Consider the following 12,218-nt stretch of genomic DNA (forward strand, 5'->3'; position numbering starts at 1 on the left):
AAATATTTTTTTTGGATTCCTTCTTGCCTTCTTGAGGATTTTAATTACATGTATATTAATTATTTAAAGGTGTCCCACAGCTCACCAATGGTGTTAATTTTTTTAGACTTGTTTCATTTTTCATAGATTCTATAGCTATATCTTTGAGTTCAGTAATCTATCTTTATCCTGTGCTGTCTAATCTGTTAATCCCATCCAATGTATTTAATACATTGTATTGTTCATTTCTAGGAGTTCATTTTGGGTCTTTTTTGAAAAAAATTCATCCGAGGATATGTTTTTATTGATTTTAGAGAGAGAGGACAGGAGAAGGAGAGAGAGAGAGAGAGAGAGAAACATCGATGTGAGAGGGATACATAGATTGGCTGCCTCCTACACGCCCCCTACTGAGGATGGAACCTGCAACCCAGGCATATGTCCTGACCAGGAATTGAATAGGGATCTCTCAGTCTATGGGATGAGGTTCAATCTACTGAGCCACACCAGCTGGACTAGGATATATTTATAAAAACTTTATAATTATTATTTATAATAGCTTTAAAGTCTTTATCTACTAATTCTATCACTTGTGTCACTTGTGGATCTGTTTCTATTACCTGTTTTTTTTTCTTTTCACAAATGTGTGCTTTTTTTTCTTCTTTACGTTTTTTGTTTGTTTTTTTATCCTCATCTGAGGATATTTTTCCATTGATTTTTTTTAGATAGAGTGGAAAGGAGGGAGAGAGTGATAGAGAGAGAGAGAGAGAAACATCAATGTGAAAGAGACACATTGATTGGTTGCCTCCTGCATGACGAAGGCCAGGGATCAAACCTGTGACCCTTTGGTCTGAGGGCCGATGCTCTAACGACTGAGCTGAGCTGGTCAGGGCCATGTTTGGTATTTTTGACTGGATTCCAGACATTGCTAATTTTCTTTCATTAGGAGATGGTTTATTTATATTTCTTGAAATATTCTTGAGCTTTGTACTTGAATGTAATTAAGTTACTCAGAAATAGTTGGGCAGAATTTATACACAGAATCTGGGGTTTCCTCTTTCTGGCTCTCCTCTTTCCAAGATTCCTCTCTCACTGTCTTGTGGCAGTGGTTATCTTGAACTGTGTCCTTTGGTTCTGCAGGCCAGAAAGACTGTGGGTTTTCTGTTGTACTTTAGCACCTATGGCCTTCCACAGTGGTTCTCAACCTTCCTAATGACGTGACCCTTTAATACAGTTTTCATGTTGTGGTGACCCCCAACCATAAAATTATTTTTGTTGCTACTTCATAACTGTAATTTTGCTACTGTTATGTCTTAGGCGACCCCTGTGAAAGGGTTGTTTGACCCTCAAAGGGGTCACGACACACAGGTTGAGAACTGCTGCCTTAGAGTAAGAGGTACTGACTTCCCTCCAGAATCTGCTTTCAGATTTTCTACATTCTCCAATGCCTTCACATAGTTGATTTTTGTGTTATGTTCAGTGTTTATACTTATTACTTCTGAAAGGGTCTGCCTGTAGGAGCTTACTCGGCCATTTGGAAGCAGAACTTCCTAAAGGTCATTTGATCATTTGGCATCTAATTTTTTAATAAAAACTTTTCATGAAGCCAATTAAATAACAAGAGGAATTTTTTTTTTCCAGGAAAGGTCATTCAAGTGAAATGAGTGACTTGGTACAGTTGATGACTCAGACCCTAAAATTGGACGGTAAAGAGAGCTGTGAGGATCTCCCAGTACCAGATCCAATGTCAGAATTTAAACTTCATCGAAAGTATCGGGACACACTGATACTTCATGGGAAAGTTGCAGAACAGGCAGAGGAGTTCCATTTTAAAGAGCTACCTTTAGGTGATCAGTTTATTCTTTTACAGCAAACTGGAGAGCATATGTTTATTGGAGAAATGTGTCAAAGCAAAGAGCAGCCAGGGCTTGCAAATTTTTTTGTCTTTCTATTATTTCATTTGGGTATCTCCATAAAAGGTATATCTTGTTTTATGTAACAGGTGTGTTTCTGAAAAGTTGCATGAAAATTGATTTTTAAAATTAAGTTTAAATAAATACAAGTTTGGAACTTTTCATAGAATTTTCTTCAAAGTAGACAATTCTGTTTTTTAAGTTAAGGAAGTGATAATGAGATATAAAGCATAAACTTATATACAGTCATACCTTGCTTTTATTGTGATTCACTTTATTATTTTTATATATATTATTGATTTTAGAGAGAGAGGAAGGGAGAGGGAGAGAAAGATAGAAACATTGATGAGAGAGAACATCAACTGGCCACCTCCTGCATGCCCTCCACTGGGGATTTGGCCCACAACCTGGGCATGTGCCCTGATCAGGAATCGAACCAGCAACCTCTTGGTGCATGGGTTGATGCTCAGCCACTAAGCCACACTGGCCGGGCTATTGTGATTCACTTTATTGGTAGATATGGTGTTTTTTACAAGTTGAAGGTTTGTGGCAATCCTGCATTGAGCAAGTCTATCAGCGCCATTTTTCCAACAGGCTCAGATGATGGTTAGCACTTTTTAGCAGTAAAGAATTTTTTTTTTTTATCCTCATCCAAGGACATTTTTCCATTTTTTGTTCAGATAGAGTGGGAGAGAGAGAGAGAGAGAGAGAAACATCGACGTGAAAGGGACACATCGAATGGCTGCCACCCACACAACCCAACCAGGGCCAGGGACACACTGCAACCAATGTATGTGCCCTTATCAGGAACCGAACCCAGGTCTCTCTGGACTGCAGGTTGATGCTCTAACTGTTGAGCCGGCAGGGCAGCAGTAAAGTATTTTTTAATTAAGGTATATATATTGCCTTTAAAAACGTAATTCTATTGTACACTTAATTGACCACAGTATAGTGTAAACATAACTGTTATATGCACTGTGAAACTCAAAAAATTGTGTTACTGACCTTACTTCAGTGGTCTGGAACCAAACCTGCAATATCTCTGAGGTATGCTGGTATACATTTTAGTCATTAAAAATACATGAAGTCATTAAGGTAAACTCTTGTCAAAGTGAAAAGGACCTTAACTGACAAGATTTTTTAAAATGTTTTTATTGATGTTTTAGAGAGAGAGAGGGAGAGGGAGAGGGAGAGAGAAACATCAGTGAGAGGGAAACATCGATCAGCTGCCTTCCACACATCTCCCACTGGGCATTATCCGACAGCTGATTGGGAATCGAACCAATGACCTGTTGGTTCATGGATCGACACTCAATCAACTGAGCTACACCGGCCAACTGACAAGATTTTTTTTAAAAAACATTGCATTCTTCTTACTGCAGTGGTGAAAGTATTCATTTTTTCCTGTCTTTGTTTTTACTTTTTAGTTATCATTCCAGGTTCTGAAAAGATCAGAAGAATAGTTGAAGTCTTAAGAGCTGATGTAGTCCGGGGCCTGGGGATTCAGCTTTTAGAGCAGGTGTATGATATTTTGGAAGAGGAGGATGAATTGGAGAGAGAGGTGAGTGTCCTATTAGCTGTGTCAGCTGCTTATGCTTTAGAATTTTTTTAACAGCCTTTTGAAATATAATTGACATACTCTACATTTTACCCATTTAAAATGTACAATTCACTGGTTTTTAGTATATTCGAAGTTGTACTACCATCACTGCAAACAATGTTAGAACATTTAATTACCCCCTAATGACCTATTGGCAGTCATTCCCCATTTTCCCCAAAGCCCTCTACCCCTAGGCAACACTGATATTTCTGTCTCTATAGATTTTTCTATCTTGGATATTTTGTTTAAATTGAACCATATATAATATGTGGTGTTTGGTGATTAGCTTCTTTCACTAAGCATAATACATAATCTATGTATCACATACTTAATTCATTTATATAGTCAAAAATAACCCATCATATGGCTGTACCACCTTTTGTTTATGTGTTCATGAGCTTATAGACGCTTAGATTTCCATTTTTTGGCTATTATGAATAATGCTGCTATGAACAAGTTTTTGAGTGAACATATATTTTCATTTTTCTTGGGTATGTACCTAAGAGTGGCAATTGCTGAATCACATGGACAGTCTATATTTAACATTTTGAAGAATGGCCAGACTGTTTTCCAAAGCAGCTTCACCATTTTACATTCCCACCAGTAATGTGTGAGGGTTCTAATTTCTCTACATCCTTGTCAACACTTGTCATTGTCATCATTTTGACTATAGCCATCCTAGTGGATCAGGAGTGGTTTCTCATTATGGTTTTGACATGCTTTTCCCTAATGGATAATGAACATGGAGAATCTTTCATGTGCCCACTGACCATTGTATATCTTTTTTGGAGACGTGTTTATTTAGATTTTTTTTTTTTTTTTATCCTCACCCGAGGATATTTTTCCATTTTTTGTACAGATAGAGTGGGAGGGAGAGAGAGGAAGAGAGAGAGAGAGAAACATCGATGTGAAGGGACACATTGAGTGGCTGCCACCCGCACGACCAACCAGGGCCAGGGACAAACTGCAACCGAAGTACGTGCCCTTAGCGGGAACCGAACCCGGGTCTCTCCGGACCGCAGGCCGACGCTCTAACCGCTGAGCCAAACCGGCCAGGGCTATTTAGATTTTTTACACATTTTAAAATTGTTATTTATATTCTTTCTTTTTTTAAAATTTTTTTTCCTTTATTGATTTTTTTTTATCCTCACCCGAGGACATTTTTTCCATGTTTTGTTCAGATAAAGTGGGAGGGGGAGAGAGAGAGAGAAACATCAACGTGAAAGGGACACACCGAGTGGTTGCCACCCACATGACCCAACCAGGGCCAGGGACAAACTGCAACCGAGGTATGTGCCCTTAGCGGGAACTGAACCTGGGTCTCTCAGGACCGAAGGCCGACGCTCTAACCGCTGAGCCAAACCAGCCAGGGCTCCTTTATTGATTTTTTTAGAGAGCGAGGAAGTGAGAGGGAGAGAGAGATAGACACATCGATGGGAGAGAACATTGATTGGCTGCCTCCTGCATGCCTGGAAATAGGGCCCACAACTTGGGCATGTATCCTGACTGGGAATCAAACCGGCGACCTCTTGGTGCATGGGTCGATGCTCAACTGAGTCATACTGGCCAGACGTTATTTATATTCTTATTGTTGAGTTGTAAGGGTTCTTTATATTTCTGGACACAAGTTCTTTATCAGATACATGATTTGCAAAATGTTTTCCCATTTTTTTCCACTTTCTAATAGCATTATTTATACCACAAAAGATTTTAATTCTGCTGAAATGTAATATATCTATTTTGTTGCATCTGCTTTTGGTGTCGTATCTAAGAATGCTTTCTTTGCCTAACCTAAGATCACAAGGATTTTATTCCTTTGTTTTCTTCTAATAGTTTTATCATTTAGCCTGTGCACCAGAAGGTGGAGTGTTTGATTTCTGGTCAGGGCACATGACCAGGTTGCAGGTTTGATTCCTGGTTGGGATGTGTGCAGGAGGTGGCAAGTTGATGTTTCTCTCTCTCTTTCTCTCTCCCTCTTTCTTTCTCCCCATCTCTCCCTTCTTCTTTCTCTCTCAAAGCAGTGAAAACATATCTTCGGGTAAAGATTAAAAATAAAAATAAAATAAAATAGCCCTGGCCGGTTTGGCTCAGCGGTTAGAACGTTGGCCTGCAGTCCAGAGAGACCCGGGTTTGGTTTCTGCTAAGGGCATGTACCTTGGTTGCAGTTTCTCCCCGGCCCTGGTTGGGTTGTTCGGAAGGAAGGCAGCCACTCAGTGTGTCCCTTTCACATCGATGTTTCTCTCGCTCTGTCTCTCTCTCCTTCCCACTCTATCTGAACAAAAAATGGAAAAATGTCCTCGGGTGAGGATAAAAAATAAATAAAAAAATAAAAATAAAATAAGTAAATAAATAAAAGTTTTATCATTTAAACTCTTACAATTAGGTAGGCCTAAAACCCATTTTGAATTAATTTTTTTGTATTGTGTAAGGAAGGGCTCCAATTTCATTCTTTTGCATGTGAATGTCCAGTTGTCTTAGCATCATTTGTTGAATTGTCTTGGCACCCTTGTTGAAAATCAGTTGACTGTAATATAAGGGTTTATTTCTAGACTCTCAGTTATGTTTTATTTATGTCTATCCTTATGTCTCTACCACAATGTCTTGATTACTATAGCTTTGTGGTAAGCTTTGAAATCAGGAAGCATGAGTCCTCCAACTTTGCTCTTATTTTTCAAGATTATTTTGGCTGTTATTTTCATTTGTATGTGAATTTTATGATCAACTCATTAATTTCTGGAATTTTGATTAGTGCACTATAGAGTTTTGAATAAATTTTAGTTTGACTTACCTGACTTTTCTGCTTAAAGTTACTGTTATTATACAACTTTTTTTTCTTTTTGAGATATTGATTCATTATATATGTTCCCAGATTTGAAGGTAACAATAAAGCATACTTATATAGCACAAACAATTCTATATTAATGTTTAAAACCCATGTTTAAAACCCAATGTTGTCTTTCATTGTCTGAATAGAAAGCTAATAATACATGATTGTTGTGGAACATTTAGAACATACAGATATTTTTTAAAAATCAGGAGAATCTTAGCACTCAGTGATTCCAGATTTTGTTTTATCATTCCATAAGTAGTAGTAACACTTAAAAAGTGCGGCACACCGGCCAGTGTTGCTCAGTGGTTGAGTGTTGACCCATGCACCGAGGTCACCAGTTCAATTCCTGGTCAGGGCACATGCCCAGGTTGTGGGCCCATTTTCCAGTGGGGGGCATGCAGGAGGCATCCAGTCGATGTTCTCTCTCATCAATGTTTCTCTCTCTCTCTAAAAAATTTATTAAAGAAAAGAGAATATATATATATTTTTAAAGTGCAGCACAATGTTCTAAGCCCCCTCACATGTATTAAGTCGTTTAAATCTCCAACAATCCAGTGAAGTTTTTACAACTCTGGGTACTGGCCTCCCTGGGAGTGAGGGTTGTTATTGTTACTCATTTGTTTGTTTAGTGATCAGCTGGGTCATTTTAGTGAAGTCTATTTTACCCTTTCCTCCTTTCCCCACAATGTAAAGCCTCTGATGTTGCCCCTCAGTGGATGCAACTTTCGGCATGTCCACAGCCACCTTGGAATGACAGTGGGTTTGGGAGAGCTCTCTTGATACTCTCCCTTTACCAGACCTCACCTAGCTGTTAAGGTTTTTTAGTGGCTCTGCTATTTTCAACAATGCTCTGGGGCATACATTGTGCTACAGGTTGATCCAATCAAATTCAGGCTCCTTTGAAGGGATAGTTGGCAAAGTCAATGTTTGAAATTTGTTCTGATCCTAGGGAGGCTCCTCCCAGCTTGTTTCTTTCCATGAAAGTGCCTACAGTTTAACCTATATATCCAATGAATCTATCAATTTCCTCCCACCCACATGACCCAACCAGGGCCCGGGACAAACCACCCGAGGTACATGCCCTTAGCAGGAACTGAACCTGGATCTCTCTGGACCACAGGCTGACTCCCTAACTGCTGAGCCAAACCAGCCAGGGCTTGTTTTGTTTTTGAGAGCACCTTTAGGATTGAATTTTTCTATAATCTGTAGCAAATGAAGTAAATTTATTTAGAAAAGATACCCAGACAAAATCTCTGACCAAAGCTCAGGAGCTGGGAGTGAGGACAATTAGCAAGCTTGTTTCTAGGTGCTGCCCCCGCCAACACACATACCACATACTTTAAAAGCTCAGTGGGGATGAGGGGGCTGCCCTCTCTGGTCTTCTCAGCATGCTTCATTCACCCAGCATGGAATCTTCACTTTTTGGTTTGGTGCAAAGGTGGATTAGGACTCCAGTATTTTCAGTGGCCCTGCACACAAGGTAGAGCCGCCTTCCTACAAATCCAAGCCGGGTGTAAGAGAGAAGCTTCTACCTCTAAGCTGCACTCTTCCAAAACTTATCCTCAGTAACAGGTATTGGGGGTAGGATGGGATAGATATTCTGATGTCCAGCCCCTTCCAGGAACATAGCCTTCTGACTAGGAGCTGGGGGAAAGAGAGCCCTGTTTTGTTGGCTTCACCAGTCTGATGTACTATTTGTCTCACTGAGCCCGGGAGTGGTAAGGGAGGCACCTGATCTTAGTTCATATACCACAGATTCTCAGTTCTTATTTTTAGATTTTCTTGAAAGAAATGTGTCTCTATATGCTGTATGCTCATAGGACCATTTCCAGAGACATTAAATGGTTGGTTTAAAAAATAATTTTCCCATTTCACTGAGGGGTCTGCAGAGCGCCTCATGCTGTCATGCCACATATGGAACCAATTAGGATTACCTTTTATATTTAATTCTTATATCTCCTTTAATCTGGAACAATTTACTCAGTCCTTGTTTTTTATGACCTTGACTTTTTTTCTTTTTTAGTCCTCACCCTAGGATATTTTTCCATTGATTCTCAGATAGAGTGGGAAAGAGGGAGGTGGGGGTGGGGGGGAGAAGAGAGAGAGAGAAACATCGATGTGAGAGAGACACACACAACCCTAACCATGTCCGGGATCAAACTGCAACCGAGGTACGTATCCTTGACTGGAATTGAAACTACAACTCTTTGGTCCACAGTCCGACGCTCTAACCGCTGAGCCATACTGGCTAGGGCTAACCTTAATACTTTTGAAGAGTATATGCCATGTGCTTTTAAAATGCCTCTTGGGCCTTGGCCAGTTTTCTCAGTGGTTAGAGCATAGGCCCTCATACTGAAGGGTCTCTTGTTTTTTTTTGATTCTTGGTCAAGGACACATACTTGGGTTGCAGGTTCAATCCCTGGCCCTGGTTGGGGTCGTGTGAGAGGCAACCAATTGATATGTCTTTTTCACATCGATGTTTTTCTCTCTCTCTCCTTCTCTCCCTCCCTTCTACTCTGTCTAAAAGTCAATGGGAAAATATCCTCAGGTGAGGATTAACAAAATTAAAATAAGTAAAATGCCTCTTATTTTAGATTTGTCTGATCTCATGTGTAGATTCAGATTATGCATTTTTGGCAGGAATACCACAGAAGTGATGTTGTGTCCTTAATACATTGTATCAGGAGGTCTATAACATCTATTTAACACATCTTGATTTCAGGCATTTCTTTCAACATAGTATCACATAGTAAATTTTCTTGATTTCTAGTCCAATTGAATTTTCTGTATGTTAATTGGTTATTTGTATTATTTTATAAATGCCTTTGCTGAATTATCTGTGGGATTGATTTTGTTGTTTTATCAGTTCTGATGTTCTAGTATTTTGTTTTGTTGATTCTAACAGCTATTTACATTTTAATGGTATTCTTTGGCATGTATGTTGAAAATATTTTCCTTGTTTATTGTTTGCTTTTTAATTTTTTAGGACTATTTTTTAATATCTTGAAGTTCAAATATTTATGTAAATATACTATTAATATTTATCCATGTGATTTCCATGTTTGGTATCATGCCTAGAAAAGTTATTCTTCTAAGATTACAGAAATATTTTTTATACTACATACTGATTTTCTTTTTATGTTTCCCAAATAGGTACGTTTGCAGGAGCACATGGGTGAAAAATATACGACTTATAGTGTGAAAGCTCGCCAATTGAAATTTTTTGAAGAAAATGTGAATTTTTGAGACTTTATTCTAATTTTCTGCCAGAACTAAAGACCTATATTCAAAGATTTTTGGTTTAAACAGAAACAAACTTATGACAATGACTGGAGGCTATTCACCATCTTTATATCACTTTTTTTTTTTTTTGTTACTGGAAAAAAATGGGACAAAACAAAGTAATATGAAGCAAGCTCACAAGAGAAAAAACCTTTGGCTATCTTACTCTTTGTGAGGAAATACCTGTGATAAGACTGTTTGGTTACTGTTTACTGAGCCTTAAACCACAAACTTTATATCTAAAACTTTATTTTTTTAAGGTACTAATTGGATTGAATACAGGACCACATAATATTGGATTAGAAGTTTTTATTATACTATAGTGTTAAAAGCAATAGGAGAATAAATGACATCATATGTCCAGTGATACTACTTGTCATTGTTAATAACCTTAGAGTAGTAGTTGATAAATTATTTTGTGAAAAGTAAATTGAAGATTTGGGGAGTAGATTTAAGGAATGTGGAGTTATATCTAGTACTTGAGTGGTTGAATTCCCTCTTTACATATTAATGGACATTTAACATTTTATTTTCATGTAATATGCACCTCATTGAGGGTATTCAAGAATGAAACTAAGAGATATTTTGGCGTTGTAGATCAATTTTTTTTCCTTTCTTTTAAAACTTATCTTTATTGTTGAATGAATTACAGCTATCCCCCCTTCCCCCCCCTTGACTCCCCTTCTCCTCATTCCCACCCAGTTCCTGCCTTCCCCACACTATTGTCTGTGTCTGTTGGTTATGCATATAAGTTCTTTGGTTTCTCTCTTCCCATCCCACCTCCTCCCTTTCCTTTGAGGTTCCTCAGTCTAACAACCAATTTATACTTCTTAGTCCCTTCATCTTTTTCACCCATTTCCCAGCCCCCCCCCCCCCCCAATCTGGCAACCAACAAAAAATTCTCTGAGTCTGTTTCTGTTCTGCTTGTTAATTTTGTTTGTAGATTCAGTTGTTGATAGATACGTATTTTTTGCCATTTTACTGTTCATATATTTTTATACTCTTCTTCTTCAAGAAGACCCATCAACATTTCATATAATATTGGTTTGGTGGTGATTAACTCCTTTAGCTTTTTCTTGTCTAGGAAACTCTTTATATGGCCATCAACTAAATGATAACTTTGCAGGATAGAGTAATCTTGGTTGTAGGTCCTTGCTTATCATCACTTTAAATATTTCTTGCCACTGCCTTCTGGCCTCCAAAGTTTTCTTTTGAGAAATCGGCTGACAGTCTTATGGGAGCTCCTTTGTAGGTAACTAACTGCTTTTTCTCTTGCTAATTTTAAGATTCTCTTTGTTTCTAACTTTTTGCATTTTTTTAATCCTCACCTGAGGACACTTTTGCATTTATCTTCAGATAGAACAGGAGGGAGAAAGGAAGGAAGAGAGAGAGAGAAACATTGATGTGAGAGAGACACATTGAGTGGTTGCCACCTGCACAACCCCACCTGGGGCCGGGGACAAACTGCAACCAAGGTACTTGCCCTTAGCAGGAACCGGGCCTGAGACTCTCTGGTCTGTGGGCCGACGCTCTAACCACTGAGCAAAACCGGCCAGGGCAACTTTGTGCATTTTGATGATGATGTGTCTTGGTGTGGACCTCTTTGGGTTCATCTTGTTTGGGACTCTCTCTGCTTCCTGGATATGTATGTCTGTTTCCTTCACTAAGTGAGGGAATTTTTCTGTCATCATTTTTTCAAATAAGTTTTCAATGTCTTGCTCTCTCCCTTCTCCTTCTGGCACTCCCATGATGTGAATGTTGGTATGCTTGAAGTTGTCCCAGAGGCTCTTTATACTATCCTCATTTTTTTGGATTCTTTTTTCTTTTTGGTCTTCTCATTGGATGTTTCTTACTTCCTTATATTCCAAATCAATGGTTTGATTCTTAGCTTCACCTACTTTACTGTTGATACCCTGTAAATTATTCTTTTCTTTATTTTTATTTTATTTTTTATCCTTACCTGAGGACATTTTTGCATTTATCTTCAGATAGAGCAGGAGGGAGTGAGGGAGGAAGAGAGAGAGAGAAACATCAATGTGAGAGAGACATTGAGTGGTTGCCACCCACACAATCCCAACTGGGCCCAGAGACAAACTGCAACCGAGGTATATGCCCTTAGCGGGAACTGAACCTGGGACTCTCTGGTCTGCGGGCTGATGCTCTAACTGCTGAGCCAAACCAGCCAGGGCTCTTTTAAAAAAATAAATAAATAAATAAATACTTTTTCTTTGTTGATTTCAGAGAGAGAGGAAGGTAGAGGGAGATGAAGACATCGATGAGCGAGAACATTCATTAGCCACCTCCTGGATGTCCCCCACTGGGGATTTGGCCCAAAACATGGGTATTTACTTTGACTAGGAATCAAACCAGTGACCTCTTGGTGCATGGGTTGACGCTCAACCACTAAGCCACACCAGCCAAGCTGTAAATTATTATTCTTTATTTCAGTTAGTGCATCCTTCATTTCTGACTGGTCCTTTTTTATGCTCTTGAGATCCTTATAAAGTTCCTTGAAATTCTAAGTTCATTGAGCATCATTCTAAGCACTGTTTTGAACTCTGCATCTGTTAGATTGCTTATCTCCATTTTGTTTAGTTCTTTTCCTGGAGTTTTGCTC

The 12,218-nt window shown here is 38.8% G+C and overlaps 1 protein-coding gene across 2 annotated transcripts in view; it reads left to right on the forward strand.

Moving 5' to 3' along the window:
- Window positions 1–9,876, forward strand: part of NEK4 (NIMA related kinase 4) — a 40,489-nt gene extending 30,613 nt beyond the window's left edge. Inside the window, exons 13-15 of one of the 2 annotated variants that reach the window (XM_036267353.1) lie at window positions 1,618–1,823; window positions 3,317–3,450; window positions 9,473–9,876. In XM_036267353.1, the coding sequence (XP_036123246.1) occupies window positions 1,618–1,823; window positions 3,317–3,450; window positions 9,473–9,565 (433 nt within the window). In that variant the 3' untranslated portion in view covers window positions 9,566–9,876. Of the gene's footprint in view, window positions 1–1,617; window positions 1,824–3,316; window positions 3,451–9,472 lie in introns of those variants that run through there. The other variant, XM_036267354.1, reaches the window with a different exon arrangement.
- Window positions 9,877–12,218: the final 2,342 nt, after the last annotated feature.

The sequence above is a fragment of the Molossus molossus genome, unplaced genomic scaffold, assembly GCF_014108415.1.
Source record: "Molossus molossus isolate mMolMol1 unplaced genomic scaffold, mMolMol1.p scaffold_m16_p_18, whole genome shotgun sequence".
Lineage (NCBI taxonomy): Eukaryota > Metazoa > Chordata > Mammalia > Chiroptera > Molossidae > Molossus > Molossus molossus.